The 20,172-nt window shown below is 67.4% G+C and overlaps 1 protein-coding gene across 2 annotated transcripts; it reads left to right on the top strand.

Moving 5' to 3' along the window:
- Window positions 1–326: 326 nt before the first annotated feature.
- GRN (granulin precursor) lies at window positions 327–20,079 on the top strand. 2 transcript variants are annotated; one of them, XM_067556275.1, is made up of 18 exons: window positions 327–426; window positions 5,207–5,365; window positions 6,314–6,460; window positions 7,428–7,512; window positions 7,914–8,026; window positions 8,649–8,796; window positions 9,301–9,407; window positions 10,330–10,459; window positions 10,758–10,852; window positions 13,248–13,484; window positions 13,913–14,149; window positions 14,583–14,819; window positions 15,258–15,494; window positions 15,933–16,169; window positions 16,580–16,816; window positions 17,262–17,498; window positions 17,733–17,978; window positions 18,448–20,079. In XM_067556275.1, exons 2-18 carry the CDS (start codon window positions 5,222–5,224, stop codon window positions 18,592–18,594), a joined length of 3,021 nt encoding a protein of 1,006 aa, XP_067412376.1. In that variant the 5' UTR covers window positions 327–426; window positions 5,207–5,221; the 3' UTR covers window positions 18,595–20,079. The 2 variants fall into 2 exon arrangements, with proteins under 2 accessions (XP_067412376.1, XP_067412373.1); XM_067556272.1 differs by having other exon boundaries at window positions 339–430.
- Window positions 20,080–20,172: the final 93 nt, after the last annotated feature.

The following is a 20,172-nucleotide window of genomic DNA, read 5'->3' as shown; positions in this document are numbered from 1 at the left end:
GTTGCCGGCCGGGGCGGGGGGGCGGGGATCTGCCGGGCCGGACCCGCACAGCGCTGGGTGGGACTCGGGGGGACGCCTGGGCTTGGCCCGGAGACACACCCCTCCCCCCACGGCCGGGCCCCACGTGCTCCGAGTCTGACCCCTCCCCCCACCGGGCTCATGTGACCGGCTCGTCACATGACTCGCGGGGGGATTCCCGCCGGGGGAGGGGGGGTGGAGAGGGACGCTCTCGCCAGCACGCCCCGCCCGCTTTGGGGGCCGCGACCAATAGGAGCCAGCAGGCCCCGCCCTTCGGCCAATCAGAGGGCGTGGGCGGGGCTGGCGGCTGGGGGGCGGGGAGGGAGGCCTTTGTCGCCCGCCGCCGGTCGGGAGCGGAGTCGGGACCAGCCGGGATCGGGATCGGGATCGGGACCGGGCGGTGCAGCCGCAGGTGCGGGGCTGGGGGCGGGGAGCGGCGCGGCCGGGCCGGGCTCTTTGCGGGGACTCGCTGCCGTGGCGGCGGGAGCGGTGCAGTGTCGGGGTGCGGGTGCCCCCGTGCCCCCCCTTCTCCGGTTGGCCTTGCCTGGGGGGCGGCGCCTGGTCCCGGCAGCTGGCACGGGCTGGCGAAGAGCCGGGGGGGGCACCGCGGGCCTGGCCCCTCCTGGCATGGCAAGTGCCCCCCCTTCCCCCCCGTTCCGCTCCCCACGCGGCAGCCGCCCCGGGGGGGCTCCCCTCGGCCAGCATCTCTTCCCGTGCCGGCTGCTCGGCGCTGTCCGGGCGGCTCTGGGCGGTGGCGGAGTTGGGTGAGCCCGGCCTGCGGTGCTGCATGCCCCAGCCGGGGGCGGCTGCAGCGGTGGCATCGGCCCGCGCTGACTCCGGGGTGCCCGTAGCCGCGTGCCCGGCCCGGCCGGTCCTTCCTGGCATTGCTGCTGGCGCCAGCGTTTGAGGGGGGAGCTGCTGGCGCCGTCGAGGCGCAGCCCCGTAAGCCCGGAGACCTGCATTCTGTTCCTGGCTCCGCCACACGGGGCCTCGGCAGGCCAGCTCGGTGCCTCAGTTTCCCCCTCTGTAGCGGCTGGGGCGATGCTGCCCTTCCCCGGGGCTGTGTGGCTTACTCTGCCCAGAGCACTGTGAGGTGCTCTGCGCGGTGCTGCTACACGGCCCTGATTCCTGTGGGCGGCCTGCCCTTCTCCCGCCTCCCCGCGCCTGATTCATCTTTGCCCCGGGAACTACCCAGCGTGATGTGCGGGTGAGCGAAGAGCCGGGCTCATGTGACTGAAGCTGCCTGGCCGTTCCTGTCCTCTGCAGACGCTGGCTGCTAGAGATGACATGGGACAGGGGCTATCTTGGCAGGGACGCTCTGCAAAAATTGGCCTCTGCCCAGCACCCTCTGCCTCGCCTAGCTTGGGGCGTGGAACGGCGGAGTGCGGCCCCTCCTGGGGATCTGTGGCCCTTCCTGGGTTCACAGCTTGGCCTCTATTGCCAAAGGAGGCGGGGTGTACGGCAGGCGAACTAGCGCCTTAGCCATCCCGCTAGGAACCTCGGGCTTTCTACCGCGCCGGAGCTCGGGGAAGGCGGCGCTGCTTCTCCTCCCACGCCCCGGCTTCCCTTTGCTAGGTCCCAGTCAAACTACAGAGCTGGGGCTCTGCCTGGAGTTTGGGCTAATCCCGGGTATTTGTCTCCTGGTACAATCACACCCACTGGGCCGTGAAGACATCGCCAGGTCCCATGTCCACTGGGCCCTGGGTCAGTGGGCCGGTGCTGCCGCCAGCACGTGGATGGGCACCTGGAACGGGCCGGGCAGGTTGCTGTGTGGCCATCATTTTCTGAAGCTAGTTCCGCAGGGCAGCCAGAGCCCGGGGGCTGGCGCTGCTGTTAGGTTTCCTGGTCCCAGACGTGCCTGGAGTGGTAAATGATCCTGCCTTGGGGATGGCCAGGGTGCATCTAGATGCTCTTTGCTCTCAGTCTGGTCTAGGTATCTGCAAATGTGTCAAATTCATTGCCTGGGGCGGGTCTCCCAGGACCGCTGTGGTTTTGATGCTGTGTCCTTCTGGCATTGTCTAACCATCTCCCCAAACCGTACGGCAACCTTGGGTGCAGGGGGACAGACAGATCCTTTCTACACTACCAGGTGAAACAGTGTGTAAGTCGTATTAGGGTGTGGTTGCACCCCCAGTCAGCTCCCCTGATGGCAGCTTTTCCAGTGCAGTGGGCCCTGAAAGGCTGGGACGTGTTGGGGCATCCCGCTATCTGCACTGGACTCTGACTTCCAGCGGCTTAGTTTGGCTTCCCCAGCTGGCTCCCCATCCTCAGTCATGGGGTTTTGTTTCCTTCACAGCCGAGTGCAAACCCAGCCATGTGAGTGAAGAAAGAGGAACTGGTGTAGCCAAACTCCCCGCCCCCTCCCAGCTCCCTGCACTTGCTAGGATCTTAATTGCATGCACACAGGTCTGTGTGTTGCTTTCACTTTTACAAGTCACTCCAAGGGCGAGGGGCTGGCAGGATTTAGGGGGTGCCGAGGGACACGCCTGGGGCGCCTTTTCCCAACAGAGGAGGGCACATGGGGGTGGGTCCAGGAGGCCCGTGTGTGTGTCGGGCTGTGAAGGAGCAGCAGGGGTGGGTGAGGAAGGGCCTTTGCTCTCCAGGGTGTGTGCTCTGCCCGCGGAAGGTGCTTCTGGCACTGCTTGTGCTGGGAGAGGAGCACAGAGGAGAACTGGAGGCATTATCCCCTGTCAGATGGGGAAACTGAGGCCCGGGGAGGGAACTTGCCCCCGTCACCCAGCAGGTCAGTGGTGGAGCTGGCAATGGGATACAGGGGACCAGACCCCCAGCTCAGGGCAGGGATGGCTTCTTTCCAGCTAGAGCCGGTGGGAGCGGTATTTCACGGAGAGACCTGTGAGCTGCCAGGCGCTGCTCCCGCAGTGGGGTGATAGACGCTGCCCAGCGCCAGACCCACTTTGCTGCCCCTTCCCAAGCCCCCTGGGCTGCACCAGGGACTGGGAGCCAGTTTGGTCTGTCCCTGACCGGTAACCTGATCTTAGCCCACTCGCAGCCCCCGCTGTGCCTCAGTTTCCCCATGTGTAAAATAGGGATCCCCCTCCTGCGGCTGGGAGCTGCAGTTTGTCTGTGTGGCCCGTCTCGGGGCGAGAGGTGAGATCTGCCGTGAGAGGCTGCTGAGCGACAGGGCTTGCTCTCCCAGGCACGGCGATAACATCAGTGGTGAGCGACGGTGGCGAGATAATTAACCACACCCTCACCCAAAGCCTCACACCCCGGCCGGGGGATGGTCCCGGGGATACCTGCTCTTCCAGAAGAGCTCATTGCCCCGGCTGGCTGTCACCCGCCTTTCCTGCCTGCTGCCGGAGAGCGCTGGGCTGGGGCTGACAGGAAGAGGGAAGTGCGTGACTGCGGGGAAAGCGAGAGCGTGCGGTGGGGGCGTCTGACTCCCAGCAGCTCTGGTGCCCGGCACCGGACCTGGCCCTCCTTTGCCCGGGTGAGCAAACGCCGAGATCTCTGGTTGGCGGCACGGCCCGGGCACCGCAGGCGGGGCAGGGCAGAGCTGCTTCTGCCCAGCGAAGACCCCCTGCCCCCAGCTGCGGGGTGGCTCTAGCGCCTCCAACAGGCTGAGCCGTGCCCCTCGGGCCGTGGCGTGAGCTGCTTGGATGCTAGCGGGGCGCCGCGGGGGAGGGCAGCGTCTCGTGGTCGGCGGCGAAGGAGACGCCGCTGGGGCCCGAAGACAAGCGCCTCGGGGAGGGCGGGCACCCGTCACCGGCCCCACGGGCAGAGTGAGGCGTCCCCGTCCACCCCGATGGAGGTGAATGAGCCCTGATCTCCAGCCCAGCAGGTCTCTGGGATTGGGGGGGCTGGGATCTTCCCGGGGGCCGAGCGACGGGACGGCTGAGCCACTCCCCAGCTGGTGGGGCTCGGCTCTTGAATTCAGGCACGTGGCGCTGCCTGCTCCCTCCCTCCCGGCTGGCAGGCGCGTGGCGGGTGTGGGTGTGAATACAAGCCCTGCCCGCCCCGCAGACTGTGATCTGGCCGGCGGGGTCCGTGACACGCGGGAGCCGTGGCTGAACGGCCATGAGCCCGGTTCACCCAGGCGTGACTCTTCCAGGGTTGCCTGCAGCAGGCCGGGCGCGTGGCTAGCCCAACCCAGCCCGAAACACCACAGGGCCCCTCCCTGCCTAGGGGGCCGGGTCCTCGCCCAGCTGACAGCAGGGAGGGAGGGGGTTGGGTTCTAACCACTGGGCTGCGCTGCTGTAGCTCCCAAAGGGGCTGTGAAGCCAGGGGGGTGAGGGGCCCTGGCGTGTCTCCGACAGGCCCAGCTGCTTCCTGGCTGCCCTGATACACAGTCCACGTTTCCGCCTCGCTGCTGCAGCCGCGCGTCTCCTGGCCGGGGGCCAGATCCGTGCTGGGGCCCGGGGAGAAGGTGCAGGGCCAGGCTGGAGTCTGGGTGGAAGCTCTTATCGGGCTGAGTTTTGTGCCGTGGGGCTGGTTCACTCACGGATCCCCTTCCAGGGCTGGTTCCCAGCAGCGAGGGGACGCTGCATGCCAGGGCCTAACGCATGCCAGCTGCCCCCACCCGCACGCTCTGCCCCGAGCGCCCTGCAGCTCCCCAGCGCTTCTGAGGAGCGTGAGGCAGCCGGGCAGCCTGCTGGGGCTTTCCCCGGGCGAGGCAGTGCCCTGTGGGACGGTCAAGGGGCAGCGCCATAACTGGGGCGGCCGGGGGGGGCAGGAGGGACAGCTGGTGTGCCGTCGGACTGAGCCAGAGCCCCCATCGCCAGTCCTGGGACCCCACTGCCCGGTGCAGTCAGGGCCCTCGCCCAGGAGCCGGCTGGTGCCAGAGAAGGGGTTGGGGGGGCGGGGCAGCCCCGGCAGGGGAAGCGGCCTGGTCGTTAGCTGGAGGCCGGCGTCGTGGCTGCTTGGAAAGGGCCTTGGGCCTGTGCAGAGGGGGCTCCTGGGCGGGGCCAAAGATGAGGCCTTGCCCCCATTTTACAGATAGGGAAACTGAGGCACAGATGCAGGGGACTGGCTCCACTTGTCCCTAGTTGCGCAGCACGTGGGGAGCAGAGCCAGCAGCAGCGGCACCCGGCAGTCCCGCTTCCCTCCCCCCTGCCGCGTCTGGGGTCCTGCCTAGCCCAACGGCCGGCTGGCGGCTCAGGCTGGACGCCCGGTGCTCCAGGAGCTGTGGGGCGAGGCAGCTGAGCCGCGGTCGGCTGGTCCCTTGCAGGTGCTGTCCCCGAGGATGTGGTTCCTTGTGCCGTTGTGGCTGGCGCTGGCCGGAGCGGTGACTTCCCTGCGTTGCCCCGATGGGCGGCTGTGCGAGGGGCTGGACGTCTGTTGCCTGGAGCCTGGCCGGGACAGCTACACCTGCTGCCCCCTGTCTCTGGTGAGCATTGGTCTCGCTTCCCTGGCCACGGCCGGAGGGGTTGCTGGAGGCGGGGAAGGCCTCAACCCTCGCCCTCCCTGCCCCACTGCATGGGTTCCCCCGACACCCGTTGCCCCCTGTGCAGAGCCACAGCCGCTGGCCCCTCTGCCGCAGGAGGCCAGTTGCGATAGACCCGGGCCCAGCCTGAGCAGTGGCCGAGTGGGGCTCCCGCCCGGGGCCTGCGTGACACGAGCTCGCTGGGTCTCTGCCCAGTCCCCAGCTAGCTGGTGGCTGGGGGGCAGCTCGGGTGGTGGGTGGGGCAGCTGGGCTGAGGGAGTCGCTGGTGGGTCGGGCGGGGCCCTGCAGAGTCTGTGGGGATTGTCGCAACCCGGATCCCCGGCGGAAGCCGCGTTGCGCAGCCTGGCTGTGATTTACTGCCCTGCTTGCCTCATCCGCTGCCCCGCCTCGCCGGGAAGCTGTGGTCAGCCCCTCCCCCGCCGGGCCCTGGGGCACTTCCCCCGTGTGGGGCAATGGGGGGGGGGGGGCGATCTAGCCTCTTTGTGCCCCCTGGAGCAGCCTGGGCCTGCTACCGGAGAGTGAGCGGGACCCCGGCTGGCGGGAGGCAGCCCCTGGCGGTGGGCCAGACACCAGGCTACAGCCCTCCGCCGGTAATGCTGGAAACGGCCCGAGATTAGGGGTCCCCTGGCCTGGCACAGGCACCCTGCCCCCCCGGGATGCATCAGTGCCGGGCTCTCCTCCCGTGCCGGGCTGCGGGCGCTCACTGCACAGGTCACCCCGCTGAGCACAGGTCTCCCCTGGGTGGGATTGGGGCTGTTTGAGAGCTGCCCCCCAATCCCAGTGGTTCAGCCCCCCACGCTGTGACCAGGAGCCAGCGTCTGGTTCAGGGGGGGCCGTTGTGCTCCAGGCTCCCTGCCCTGCATCCCCCTCACCCTCTGCCTCCTCCACCAGGCCTCCCCGCACTCCCTGCCTATGACCCAGGCCAGCAGCGTGGCCGACCCTGCAGGGACCATGTGCCCCGATGGCACCCGCTGCCCCGTGGAGTACAGCTGCCTGCGCACGTCGGCTGGCTCCTTCGGCTGCTGCCCCTTGGCAGAGGTAAGTGCCTTGCGGGGGCCCGGGGGGGCTCACGGGGCTTCGCTGTCAAGCTTGGTTTTGGGACAGGAGTGGCTGCACCCACAATCCCATGGGGGCTGCTGGGCTGGGGCCGTTCTGCTCGAGAGCTTCCCAGTCAGCTGCTGGGCTGATTCAGGCCCTGCCCGTAGGCAGGTTGGGGGGAAGAGGGATCTCCCCCGGGTGGTCAATGGGAATACCTTCCGCCCAGGTGCTGTGGAACTCCTTGCTGCAGGACGCCACTGAGGACAGGAGGGGACAGTTTCAGTGGGTCCCGGGAATAGCCTGAGTGATCACAGCTGCTGCTAGCACAGCATCGGATGGCAGCTCAGGCCTCCTGCTTTGGGGAGTCTCGGGTTAGGATGAGGCCATCATGAGGGGCAGATCCCCCACGGCAGCAGACGGGGGGTTTCTTGGTTCAGGCTGGTCCCGGCTGGAGGTGGGGTCCGGGGCTGCTGGCCTGGTGCTGCCCATGGTGGGGGTAGAAGACGGGGGCACTGCAGTGTCGGGGGGTTACCGCTGCAGAGTGGATTTTAGTGCACGGCTAGGGCGCTCTCCCCACCCTGAAATCCTGCGTGGCCAAGGGCTGGGGGTTTCCCTTTGCCCCCCAGCCCAGGGAGCGTGGTGCTGCGGGAAGCAGCCTTCTCTGCTTAGACCTGGGGGTCGCAGGACTCCTGGGTTCTGTTCCCATCCTCTGCCACTGAGGCACAGCCTCTCCCCGGGTCTCAGTTTCCCCAGGATGCTGATGGGCTCAGGGCCGAGGGGTGAGAGCTGCTGTGGTGCCGTTGTGCGTCTGCCAGGGGTGGCTGCGTTCCCACAGCCCCACGTGTCTGCTCCCGGCCCCTGTCGCCTATCCCAGGGTTCAGGGCACTGGAATATGCCACCGCAGCCCATCCCCCCTGCCCCCTGGCGGGCAGAGCTGCCCAGTGCCACCACCTCTGTCTCTCCTCAGGCCGTCTCCTGTGCCGATGGGCACCACTGCTGCCCCCGGGGCTCCCACTGCGGCATGGACGGCAAAACCTGCTTCACGCTTCCAGGTATGGGTCTGGATGCTGGGGTGGAGGGACCCGGGGGGGCCTCGGGCGGCTCTGGGCCCCCGTGTCCCAGCACGGAAGCTGCATGGCGCAAGGAGAACCTGTTGGCACTGCAAGCCGGCTGGGCGCCGCCCGGTGTCCGGGGCTCGGCCCTGTCACAGCGGCGCAGGACGCCGCTAGCGGCCGCGCCACATGCCAGGCTGCAGTGGTGCGGGAGGACCTGGCTTCCAGTCCCCCAGCCGTGGGAGGTTTGGGGGGCAGGGTCTGTAGCGAGGGGGGGGGCTGGAAGGATTCTCCTCCCCAGGGGGCTTGGGAGGGCCGTGGAGAAAGAGATCACAGCTGGTACCCGCTGATGAGCTGGCTCCTCCCCGCTGAGCGCCAGGCTCTGGCCGTGCCCTTCGCAGGTCTCCCCGCTGCAGGCGCCGTCCAGTGTCCTGACGGCGAATCCGAGTGTCCCAATGACTCCACCTGCTGTATGATGCCCAGTGGCTCCTGGGGGTGCTGCCCCATGCCACAGGTACTGGGGGGGGCAGGGCTGGGATACAGGGGGCTGGGGGTCAGCCGTGGGGGGATGGCAGACCTGGGCTATGGGGATCTGGTGGGGGTCAGCTGTGGGGGGATGGCTGGGCTGGTGGGAGGGGGCCATGGGTCAGCTGCAGGGGTAGGGGGTGGCAGGGGTGGGATACAGGGTGCCGTGGGTCGGCTGTGGGGGTGGCCAGGCTGGTGGCATAAGGGGGCGGCTGGGATACAGGGTGCCGTGGGTCGGCTGTGGGGGTGGCCAGGCTGGTGGGAGGATAGCAGGGGCCATGGGTCGGCTGCGGGGGTAGGGGGTGGCAGGGGTGGGATACAGGGTGCCGTGGGTCGGCTGTGGGGGTGGCCAGGCTGGTGGCATAAGGGGGCGGCTGGCATACAGGGCGCAGTGGGTCGGAGTTAGTTCTGGGGAGGCAAGGCACTGGTGCGAGGGGGCGCTGGGAGGTCAGCCTGGGTGCCGTGTGGGGCAAGGTGAGGGGCCAGGCGGAGCTGACCTGGGGGTCTGGGCTGGAGGCCTGGGGGTAGTGGGGGGAGCCGGGGCTATGGGGGGGGCGGGGGGACGTTGCCGTTTTCCCTCTCTGCTCTGCCACGCCCCGTGTCTCTGGCAGGCCGCTTGCTGCGCGGACAGGATTCACTGCTGCCCCCACGCCACCACCTGCGACCTGGCGCACGCCCGCTGCCTCTCAGCCTCCGGGGAGCAGCCCATGGGCACCAAGGTGCCGGCCCGGAAGCGAGCACCGTGGCCCGGGGTGCCAGGTACGGCCTGGGGAGCGTCCCGGGAGGCACCTGCTGTGGGCTGCTCGGCTGGGCCGGAGGGGCTGGGCTCCCCTGCACCGTGGTGCCCTCTGCATTGGGCCCCACACTCTGGCTGGAGGAGTGAGCCAGGCACTGCACTGCAGGCACTGCCCTGGCCTAGACCCCAGGACTGACCCCTCCTCCCCCCACCTCGCGTCGTCATGCCAGAGACTCGTTCCAGGGCTGACCGGGCGGCTGAGACGGGCTCGAGATCCTGGGGTGTGCATCGTACGGCCAGGGGCTGCTTCCCTTCCCGTGTGCTGTCAGACAGCAGCCGTGTCGCCCCCCAGAGGTGGCTGCATTGCAGTGGTGGGTGTGCTGTGTACATTGAGTCGGACGTGTCCCGTTCCCCCCCAGAGGGCTCTGGGGTGGCAGGTGCTGTCTGAGGACCACCAGCCAGGGGCGGGCAGGGGGCTTGGTCTGTGCCCCCCAACCCCCCGACCTCACTTCCCCTGCCCTCCCCAGCCTCACTCGGCAAGATCATCTGCCCGGACCAGAAGTCAGCGTGTCCGGACGGCACCACCTGCTGCCAGCTGCCAAACAGCCAGTACGGCTGCTGCCCGCTGCAGAATGTGAGTGAGGATGGGACGGGCGGGGCAGGACGTGGGCTGCGTGTTACCGCCCCCCAGGCGCTCTGTGAGCCGCCTCTTTCCTCTGCCCCCCTAAAGCAGCCCCCCAGGCGCTGTCTGTGCCCCACCGGACCAGCCACCATCCCGTGTTGCCCCTAGTGATGCCCGTTCCATGGCACGGAGGTGCTGCAGAGCCTTGGGCAGGGGCTGCCCCTTCCTGTGGAGAGAAGAGACCCAGGAACCTGGTCGGGGGGAGGGGAAGCGGGCTGTGGGGGGGGCAGGACACCCCGGGCGGCCGTCACGCTGCACACAACGGGGCGCCTGGCACCCTGCGCCATGTATCTCAGTGGGCGGCCGGCCGGGCTGTGCCGCAGCTTGTCTCCTGCCTTGGCACCGGGGTATCTACCCCCGGCACCGGCGATCTGCTCACCCCGCCGCCTCCCATCGGGCCTTCCCCCAGCATCTGCCCCGGGCTGGGCCTGCGTCCCGCCGGGAGGGTCACCTACCAGCGCTGAGCCTCGGGTGCCAGGCCCGTGCCATGCCCACTCTGATCATGTCACGGCTCCTGGTCCCGCTGTCAGAAGCCAGGGGTTTGCCCACATTTCTGTGGCAGAAGTCCTCCCCCCGCCCCCAGTTGTTGGGCTCCGGCCCCCAGCTGCTCCCCCCCAGCACTGGCTGCATTTCAGCGCTGCTGTGGGGTGGGCGCCCTGTGTGCCAGGGGAAGATGCTGTAGAAATGGTTGGGGGAGGGGGGTCTCTGCCAGCCAAGCTCCTGCCTGCAGGCACCTCCTGCCGCCTCGTGAGGGGCTGGTGGTTGCCTTGGCGCTGAGCCCGGGGTGACGTCCCCACCTCCCGTGCTTGGCTGCCCCGTGGTGGCTGCAGGGGCCTGGGTCTAACCTGGCGCGGGTTCTTCCCCGGCACTCCAGGCCGTCTGCTGCAGCGACCGCCTGCACTGCTGCCCCCAGGACACCAGCTGTGACCTGCCCCACTCGAAATGTACCTCGCTGCTAGGCCAGACGCAGCCCCTCCCCCAGCTCCTGGCCGCCTCCGAGACAGGTAACCGGGCGGGGGGCACTGCTCCCATAATGCCACGCAGCTTCTGGGACCTGCCGCCCGGCTGGAGCCCGGCTACGGCAGCCCTCTGTACCACCCTCCTCCAGCCCTCTCCAGTGGGCACTGGGGTGGCGGCGAGCCCAGGTGGGGGTGTGGAGGGTCCCTGCAGCGGGGTGGGTGCTTCCCGAGGCTGCCCTGAGGCCACGGACCCCGCTGGGCCCTGGCCTGCCTCAGCCGAGAGGAAGGGCCTGTCCTCCGGGCCGCTCGGCCCCTCTTCTGACCGCAGGGTCTCGCTCCCCAGCTCCGGCCGTGACCTGCGACGAGGAGAGCAGCTGTCCTGATGGCAACACCTGCTGCATGGGCGCGGGGGGCAGGCACTGCTGCCCCACACCGGAGGTACCAGGGGGCGAGGGGGTGGGTCTTGTCCTCGGCAGCACTGGCCTGAATCCAGGTCTCATCATGGTCATCCAGTCCGACCTCCCCGGAGCCTCGCCCACCCGCTCCGGTGATGGAGCCACAGCCTCCGGCGGGGCTGCTGGAGTCCACCCGGCCGCCAGTTCAAACCCGCAAGTCACCCGTGCCCCACGCTGCAGAGGAAGGCAACCCCTGCCCCCCCCCCCCCCCCGGCCAATCTGACTGGGGGGAAATTCCTTCCCGACCCCAGAGCTGGCACTGAGTCAGATCCCGAGCACTGGGCACGGCCCCCCAGCCAGACACCGGGAAAGATTCGCTGCAGTAACTCGAGCCCTCCCCCGTCCCGTGTCCCCTCTCCGGCCGTGGGGGATATTTGCTGCCAGCAGTCGCGGATCAGCGACATGCCATTGCCAGCAGCGTCCTCAGCCCACCCCCTCCAGAACCTTGTCCAGCTCAGTCTTCAAGCCCGTTAATTTTTTTGCCCCCCCCCCCCCGCCCCGCTCCGCTCCTCTTGGGAGGCTGCTCCAGAGCTTCACCCTCTGGTGGCTAGAACCTCTGCCGAATTTCAAGCCTAATTGATGGCCAGTTTCTAGCCTTTTGTTCTTGTGCCAACATTGGCCCTTAACGTAAATAACTCCTCTCCCTCCCTGGGGCTTACCCCTCCGATGTGTTTATACACAGCAATCACATCTCCCCGCAGCCTTCTTTTGGTTTGGCTAAACGAGCCAAGCTCTTTGAGTCTCCTCTCATAAGGCAGGTTTGCCATTCCTCTGATCATCCTAGTCGCCCTTCTCTGCACCTGTTCCAGTTTGAATTCATCTTTCTTAAACATGGGGGACCAGAACTGCACACAGTATTCCAGATCAGGTCTCAGCAGCGCCTGGTATAACGGTGCTAACACCTCCCTACCTCTACTGGAAATACCTGGCCTGATGCATCCTAGCAGCACATTAGCTTTTTTCACGTCCGCATCACATTGATGGCTCATGGTCTTCCTGTGATCAGCCAATACACCCAGGTCCTTCTCCTCTGTCACTTCCAACTGATGCGTCCCCAGCTTAGAGAACAAATTTTTGTTAGTCCCTGAGTGCATGACCTGGCACTTCGCACTATTACAGTTCATCTCATTTCCATTACTCCAGTTTACAAGGTCACCCAGCTCTTCCTGTGCGATGTTCCAGTCCTCCTCTGGATTGGCAAGACCGCCCAACTTCGTGTCCTCGGCACATTTGATTAGCACATTCCCACTTCCTGTGCCAAGGTCAGTAATAAAAAGGTTGGGGACCAGCCTTGGGACCAATCTGAGAAACTCCCCTAGTCCCCTCCCTCCAGCCTGACGTCACCGGGCAGTGTGACCTGCTGTAGTCTCTCCTTTAGCCAGTTCCTTATCCACCTTCCAGTTCTCGTATCACAGACTCGTAGGACTGGATGGGGCCTTGAGAGGTTATTTAATCCTGTCCCCTGCACTTATGGCAGAACTAAGTATTTACTAGACCATCCCAGACAGGGGCATGTCTAACCTGCTCTTAAAAATCTCCAGTGATGGAGATTCCGCAACCTCCCTAGGCAACTTATTCCAGTGCTTCACAACCCCGCCAGGTAAGAAGCTTTTCCTGATGTCCAACCTAAACCTCCTTTAATGCTGCGTGTCCTGTCCTCAGAGGTTAAAGAGAACAATTTTCTCCATCCTCCTTGTAACAACCGTTTATGTACTTGAAAACTGTTATCCCCCCCACAGCCCCTCAGTCCGTCTCTGCTGCAGACTGAACACACCCAACGTTTCCAATCTTCCCTCACAGCTCAGGTTTTCTAGCCCTTTCATCGTTTCTGTTGCTCTTCTCTGGACTTCCTCGAGTTTGTCCGCGTCTTTCCAGCACTGGACACAGTGCTCCAGCTGAGGCCTAGCGCAGGGAGCAGAGCGGAAAAACGGCATCTTGTGTCTTGCTTACAACACTCCTGCTGATCCTCCCCCAGAATGAGCTTTGCTTGTTTTGCACCAGTGTTAGATTTGACTCATTTCGCTGGTGATCCACTGTGACCCCCAGATCCCTTTCCGCAGCCCCCTTCCTAGGCAGTCATGGCCCGTTGTGTACGTGTGCAACTGCTTGTTACCTTCCCAGATGTCCTTACTGAATTTCAGCCTGTTCACTTTTCTCATCCAGCTTTTAATCCCCATTTTCTCCACTTTATCTAATCATTTCCCATTAGGTTTTGGAGGATCGGGGAGGAAAGGGGCTGTGCCTGGAGTGGCCCCTTGTGCTGGATGGCCCACTGGCCCCGGGCGTTGGCGAACTGCCCCTTCCTGCCCATACGTCCCGTCCCCCCCACCTAGACTCTTCTATATGTTGTCTAATAATCTCTCCTCTCCTCCACCCAGGCCGTGTGCTGCCAGGACCACGTGCACTGCTGCCCCAAGGGGTACACGTGTGACCCAGCTGCGGGCTCCTGCCAGCCGCCCGGCGCCCCCGTCCCGTGGCTGGAGAAAACCCCGGCGCGAGTGAGAGCGACCCTGGCGGGCCGAGACGTGCAATGTGACCTGCAGACCAGCTGCCCTGACGGCGACACCTGCTGCAGGCTGGCGACAGGGCAGTGGGGCTGCTGCCCCATAGCGGAGGTGGGTGGCAGTGCAGGCTGCAGGACACAGCTGCTGGGTGTCTGCCAGTGAGGCCGGCTCTGGGCCCAGGGGGTGGCCGGCCAGCAGCTGGGCGACGTTCTGGGGCAGCCTGCACAAAAGTGCCCCGTCCTTCCCCCCACCCCACCACCTCCTGCTGCCCCAGCGCTGGTCCCCCTGCAGCACAGAGCAGGACTGGGGCTCCTCTGCATAGGGACCAGCTGCAGTGGGGCAGACCTTGCTCCAAACCTCTGGGGTCTATAAGTGAGGGGGCGGTTGTGGGTCGGGATTAAGGGCCCCAGAGAGCAGGGAAGCACTGGGGCTGCGGGTCGGGGTCAGGTGGCGCCAGTGGAGATGGGGAAGGGCTGCACGTGGTGTCCACACACTTGCTGAGGCCTCTCCCACTGACCAAGTCTGTGCCCCCCACCCAGGCCGTGTGCTGCCAGGACCACGTGCACTGCTGCCCGAAGGGCTATACGTGTGACCCAGCTGCGGGCTCCTGCCAGCCGCCCAGCGCCCCCATCCTGTGGCTGGAGAAAACCCCGGCGCGAGTGAGAGCGACCCTGGCGAGCCGAGACGTGAAATGCGACGAGCAGACCAGCTGCCCTGACGGCGACACCTGCTGCAGGCTGGCGACAGGGCAGTGGGGCTGCTGCCCCATAGCGGAGGTGGGTGGCAGTGCGGGCTGCGGGACACAGCTGCTGGGTGTCTGCGGCTCTGGGCCCAGAGGGTGGCCGGCCAGCAGCTGGGCGACGTTCCGGGGGAGTCTGCACAAACGTGCCCCGTCCTTCCCCCCGCCCCACTGCTTCCTGCTGCCCCAGCACTGGTCCCCCTGCAGCACAGAGCAGGCCTGGGACCCTCTGCATAGGGACCAGCTGCAGTGGGGCAGACCTTGCTCCAAACCCCTGGGATCCATAAGTGAGGGGGCGGTTGTGGGTCAGGTTTGAGGGCCCCGGAGAGCAGCGGAGCCTTGGGTTGCAGGTCAGGGTCGAGAGGCACCCCGGGGCTGTGGGCCCCAGTGGAGATGGGGAAGGGCTGTATGTGGTGTTGGCACACTTGGCTGAGCCCCTCCCGCTGACCGAGTCTGTGCCCCCCACCCAGGCCGTGTGCTGCCAGGACCACGTGCACTGCTGTCCGAAGGGGTACACGTGTGACCCAGCTGCCGGCTCCTGCCAGCCGCCCGGCGCCCCCGTCCTATGGCTGGAGAAAACCCCGGCGCGAGTGAGAGCGACCCTGGCGGGCCGAGACGTGAAATGCGACGAGCAGACCAGCTGCCCTGACGGCGACACCTGCTGCAGGCTGGCGACAGGGCAATGGGGCTGCTGCCCCACAGCGGAGGTGGGTGGCAGTGCAGGCTGCAGGACACAGCTGCTGGGTGTCTGCCGGCACGGCCGGCTCTGGGCCCAGGGGGTGGCCGGCCAGCGAGTCCGTTTTGGGGAGCAGCGGGGCAACGTTCCGGGGGAGTCTGCACAGAGCTGCTCCTTCCTTCCCCCCGCCCCACCACTTCCTGCTGCCCCAGCACTGGACCCCTGCAGCACAGAGCAGGACTGCGGCTCCTCTGCATGGGGACCAGCCTGCAGTGGGGCAGACCTTGCTCCAAACCTCTGGGGTCTGTAAGTGAGAGGGCGTTTGTGGGTCCGGATTAAGGGCCCCAGAGAGCAGCGGAGCACTGGGGCTGCGGGTCAGGGGGCGCCAGTGGAGATGGGGAAGGGCTGCACGTGGTGTCCACACACTTGCTGAGGCCTCCCACTGACCAAGTCTGTGCCCCCCACCCAGGCCGTGTGCTGCCAGGACCACGTGCACTGCTGCCCCAAGGGGTACACGTGTGACCCAGCTGCCGGCTCCTGCCAGCCGCCCGGCGCCCCCGTCCTGTGGCTGGAGAAAACCCCGGCGCGAGTGAGAGCGACCCTGGTGGGCCGAGACGTGCAATGCGATGAGCAGACCAGCTGCCCTGACGGCGACACCTGCTGCAGGCTGGCGACAGGGCAATGGGGCTGCTGCCCCACAGCGGAGGTGGGTGGCAGCGCAGGCTGCAGGACACAGCTGCTGGGTGTCTGCCGGCACGGCCGGCTCTGGGCCCAGGGGGTGGCCGGCCAGCGAGTCCGTTTTGGGGAGCAGCGGGGCAACGTTCCGGGAGAGTCTGCACAGAGCTGCTCCTTCCTTCCCCCTGCCCCACCACTTCCTGCTGCCCCAGCACTGGACCCCTGCAGCACAGAGCAGGACTGCGGCTCCTCTGCATAGGGACCAGCCTGCAGTGGGGCAGGCCTTGCTCCAAACCTCTGGGGTCTATAAGTGAGGGGGCGGTTGTGGGTCGGGATTAAGGGCCCCAGAGAGCAGGGAAGCACTGGGGCTGTGGGTCAGGGGGCGCCAGTGGAGATGGGGAAGGGCTGCACATGGTGTCGACACACTTGCTGAGGCCTCCCGCTGACCAAGTCTGTGCCCCCCACCCAGGCCGTGTGCTGCCAGGACCACGTGCACTGCTGCCCCAAGGGGTACACGTGTGACCCAGCTGCGGGCTCCTGCCAGCCGCCCGGCGCCCCCGTCCTGTGGCTGGAGAAAACCCCGGCGCGAGTGAGAGCGAGCCTGGCGGGCCGAGACGTGCAATGCGACGAGCAGACCAGCTGCCCTGACGGTGACACCTGCTGCAGGCTGGCGACAGGGCAGTGGGGCTGCTGCCCCATAGCGGAGGTGGGTGGCAGTGCAGGCTGCAGGACACAGCTGCTGGGTGTCTGCCAGTGAGGCCGGCTCTGGGCCCAGGGGGTGGCCGGCCAGCAGCTGGGCAATGTTCCGGGGCAGCCTGCACAAAAGTGCCCCATCCTTCCCCCCGCCTGCACCACTTCCTGCTGCCCCAGCGCTGGTCCCACTGGGGCTCCTCTGCATAGGAACCAGCCTGCAGTGGGGCAGACCTTGCTCCAAACTTCTGGGGTCTATAAGTGAGAGGGCGTTTGTGGGTCGGGATTAAGGGCCCCAGAGAGCAGGGGAGCACTGGGGCTGCGGGTCGGGGTCGAGGGGCGCCAGTGGAGATGCGTAAGGGCTGTATGTGGTGTCCACACACTTGCTGAAGTCTCCCGCTGACCAAGTCTGTGCCCCCCACCCAGGCCGTGTGCTGCCAGGACCACGTGCACTGCTGCCCCAAGGGCTACACGTGTGACCCAGCTGCGGGCTCCTGCCAGCCGCCCGGCGCCCCTGTCCCGTGGCTGGAGAAAACCCCGGCGCGAGTGAGAGCGACCCTGGCGGGCCGAGACGTGCAATGTGACCTGCAGAGCAGCTGCCCTGACGGCGACACCTGCTGCAGGCTGGCGACAGGGCAGTGGGGCTGCTGCCCCATAGCGGAGGTGGGTGGCAGTGCGGGCTGCGGGACACAGCTCCTGGGTGTCTGCCAGTGAGGCTGGCTCTGAGCCCAGGGGGTGGCCGGCCAGCGAGTCCGTTTTGGGGAGCAGCTGGGCAACGTTCCAGGGCAACCTGCACAGAGCTGCTCCTTCCTTCCCCCCGCCCCACCACTTCCTGCTGCCCCAGCACTGGACCCCTGCAGCACAGAGCAGGACTGGGACCCTCTGCATGGGGACCAGCCTGCAGTGGGGCAGACCTTGCTCCAAACCTCTGGGGTCTGTAAGTGAGAGGGCGTTTGTGGGTCGGGATTAAGGGCCCCAGAGTTCAGGGGAGCACTGGGGCTGCGGGTCGGGGTCGAGGGGCGCCAGTGGAGATGCGTAAGGGCTGTTTGTGGTGTCCACACACTTGCTGAGGCCTCTCCCGCTGACCAAGTCTGTGCCCCCCACCCAGGCCGTGTGCTGCCAGGACCACGTGCACTGCTGCCCGAAGGGGTACACGTGTGACCCAGCTGCCGGCTCCTGCCAGCCGCCCGGCACCCCCGTCCCGTGGCTGGAGAAAACCCCGGCGCGAGTGAGAGCGACCCTGGAGGGCCGAGGCGTGCGGTGCGACGAGCAGACCAGCTGTGAGGACGGGCAGACCTGCTGCAAGAACCCGACCGGCTCCTGGGCCTGCTGCCGCCTGCCCAATGTGAGTGCCGGGCACCGGGCTGCACCCCTCTCCTGCGTGGGCCGCTCACTGCCCCACCCCTGCCACCCGTCCCCGCTTGGCTTCTTCAGTGGCCACAGGGAGGGAGGGGGAGTCCCCACGGCTGTCCTGTGCCCCACCTCGCCCCTGGGCCTGGGGAAGGACGTCTCTGGGGCTTAGAGGAAGTGGAGCCCGGACCCCGGCTGATGGTGCTGTGCCGGCTGCCCCTCTCCGCAGGCCGTGTGCTGTGAGGATCACCAGCACTGCTGCCCCTCGGGCTACACCTGCAACCTGGCCGCCCAGACCTGTGAGAAGCAGCAGGCGCTGCCCGGGGCCGGGAGCAGCTCTGCCCCCCTGCTGCTCGCCAGCCCGGAGCCCGGCAACGGGGCCGAGGTGCCCTGCGACGCCCAGCACTACTGCCGCCGGGGCCAGACCTGCTGCAGGGCCGCCTCGGGGGCCTGGGCCTGCTGCCCCTACTCGAAGGTGAGGGGTGGGCGCAGCGGGGCCCTGGCGCTAGGGGGGCGCTGGCGACCTCCGGGCAGCACATGGGGCCCTTCAGGCCAGGGCTCCAAACTCCACCCCGCTGCCGGCCCGGATCTCAGCCCCCCAATCCCCTCCCCCCATACCTCAGCCCTCCCCCATCCGCCTGCTGCAGCTCCCCCATCTCAGCCCCCTCCCCACATCTGCCTGCTGCGGGTCCCCTACCTCAGCCCCCCCCACATCCTCTCCCCCCATACCTCATCCCTCCAGACCCTCCCCCAGCTGCCTGTTGCAGCCCCCGCCCCGGTCTCAGTCCCCTTGCGCCCCCATCCGCCTGCAGCCCCCCCATCTCAGCCCCCGGCGTGCTGCGGCCAGGGCTGGTGCAGGGCCGAGCTGCACAGCTGGGCTGGGGGTCACTTTCTGCCCCTGTGCCCTGCCCCGCGCCCCCTAACCCGCTGCCCTCTCTCCGCAGGGCACCTGCTGCGCCGACCAGCGCCACTGCTGCCCCCGCCACTACCGCTGCTCCGCCTCCGGCCTGGACTGCGTCTGGCACTGGGCTCTGCACTGGGCCGCCAGCTTCGCCGGCCCCCCCGGCCCTCCTCCGCAGCCCCTGCTGTGAGGGGCCCTGCCAGCCCCAGCGCCCCCGGGGTGGGCTGCACCGTGTCACGGAGGGAGGGGAGGGGGGGGTTGATCGGGCCTGTCTCTGTGTCCCTGCAGCCTCAGGGCCGCTGGCATTGCAGAGCCTGTCCCCCCCCCAGCACCTCTAGGGCCAGGCCCATGGGGTGACCCCCACTCTCCACCCTGCGTGGGCCCCTGGCAGCAGGTGTTGTCCAAGCCCCTAAGTCCCCCCCCCCCCCCCCGCCCACCTTGTGATTTGAACCCTGGGTTCTGCGGGGGACACACCCCCGGGTGCTTTGTCCTCTGTGCCTTTTGCTGCTGCTACTGCCCCCCACCTTCCCTTAGGCTTCGTGGGCACCAGGAGGGGGCCCACCCCCCTCCTCCCCCCGGCTCTTCCTGTGCCCCCCACTCCTCTCCGGCCTGGTCCCCAGCTGCCGGGCGGGGAGGGCTGGCCGTAGGCCCGGGGAAGGTGGGTCGCTGACCAAGGATGCTGTTTTCTGCACCCCCACAAGCCATCTCTGTATCCCGCATTTCTCCCTGGCCCTCGGTGGCCCGTCCTGTTCGAACAGTGCCCAGACCCCCGCCCTGCCTGTGCCCCCAGGGGCTGGGACGGGGCAGCCCAAGTCCTGCTTTTGGTGCTGAGTCTGTGTCCTGCTGCCCCACGCCCTGAGCCGCTGCCTGCGCTAATGACGCCCGGGCACCAGGCAGGGGCCCGCCCTTATTCCAGCTCCCCGGGCAATGCCCACACCTGCCGCAGGGGTCTCTGCTAAGCCCCTGCACTGGCCCCGTGTCCCAGCCTGCGCTCGGCGAGGCTGCCCCTGCTGTGGAGATCCTCTGCGGAAACGCTCTATGAGCTGCTGCCGCCCGGCGGGGACACCCCTCCCCACGCCTCGCTGCCGGGGGCGCTGGGGAGCAGGGGAACGAGACCTCGAGCACCCCCGGTGGGACCGGTCCCTGCGCCCCAAAGGGGGGCCAGCGTGGGGCCTGGCAGGCTGCCATTAAGGCTGAAGTGAGTGGAAGAGAACCAATAAAAGAAGGATCTGGTGTCACTCCCGTCTCCTCCTTCCCTTTGCCGGGGGCCACAATGCCCCTGCTAACTGGGCACCTGGCACTGGGGTGCACATCTCCGCACGCAGCCCCGCAGAGCTTAACCCCGGCCTGGCCTCACCCCTTTCCCTTCTGGGCACCCTCTGGCAATCAGCTGGGGCCCAGGCTGCCCCGTGGGGGGGACTGGCCCGGCGGCAGGGGGCAGGAAGTAGCTGGGGGCGCGGCAGCAGCACAGCTGGGCCCAGGCGCCCGCCCTGGGCAGGGATCGGGCACTCAGTCGCTGCACGGAGGTTCGGCCGGGCGGCAGAACTGCACAAACTCCCCCAGCGAGCGTCTCCCAGGCAGGCGCCAGGCGGGACTTTGAGGTGCGGGGTAGGAGGGGGGGTAACATTGCAGGATCAGCACCTGGGTATCGCCCCCTGCCCCCCCGTAAGCCATACCCTGTAGGCAGGGGCTGCCCAGCTGCAGGGGGGGCCCTGGCCAGGGGTCCTCTCCCGGTCCCTACACCCCCGCCCCTCTTGCTGAAAGACCT

Source organism: Emydura macquarii, unplaced genomic scaffold (genome assembly GCF_026122565.2).
Source record: "Emydura macquarii macquarii isolate MOO-44397 ecotype Brisbane River unplaced genomic scaffold, CSIRO-AGI_Emac_v2 contig_1692, whole genome shotgun sequence".
NCBI lineage: Eukaryota > Metazoa > Chordata > Testudines > Chelidae > Emydura > Emydura macquarii.
This window is presented reverse-complemented; position numbering and strand designations above follow the sequence as displayed.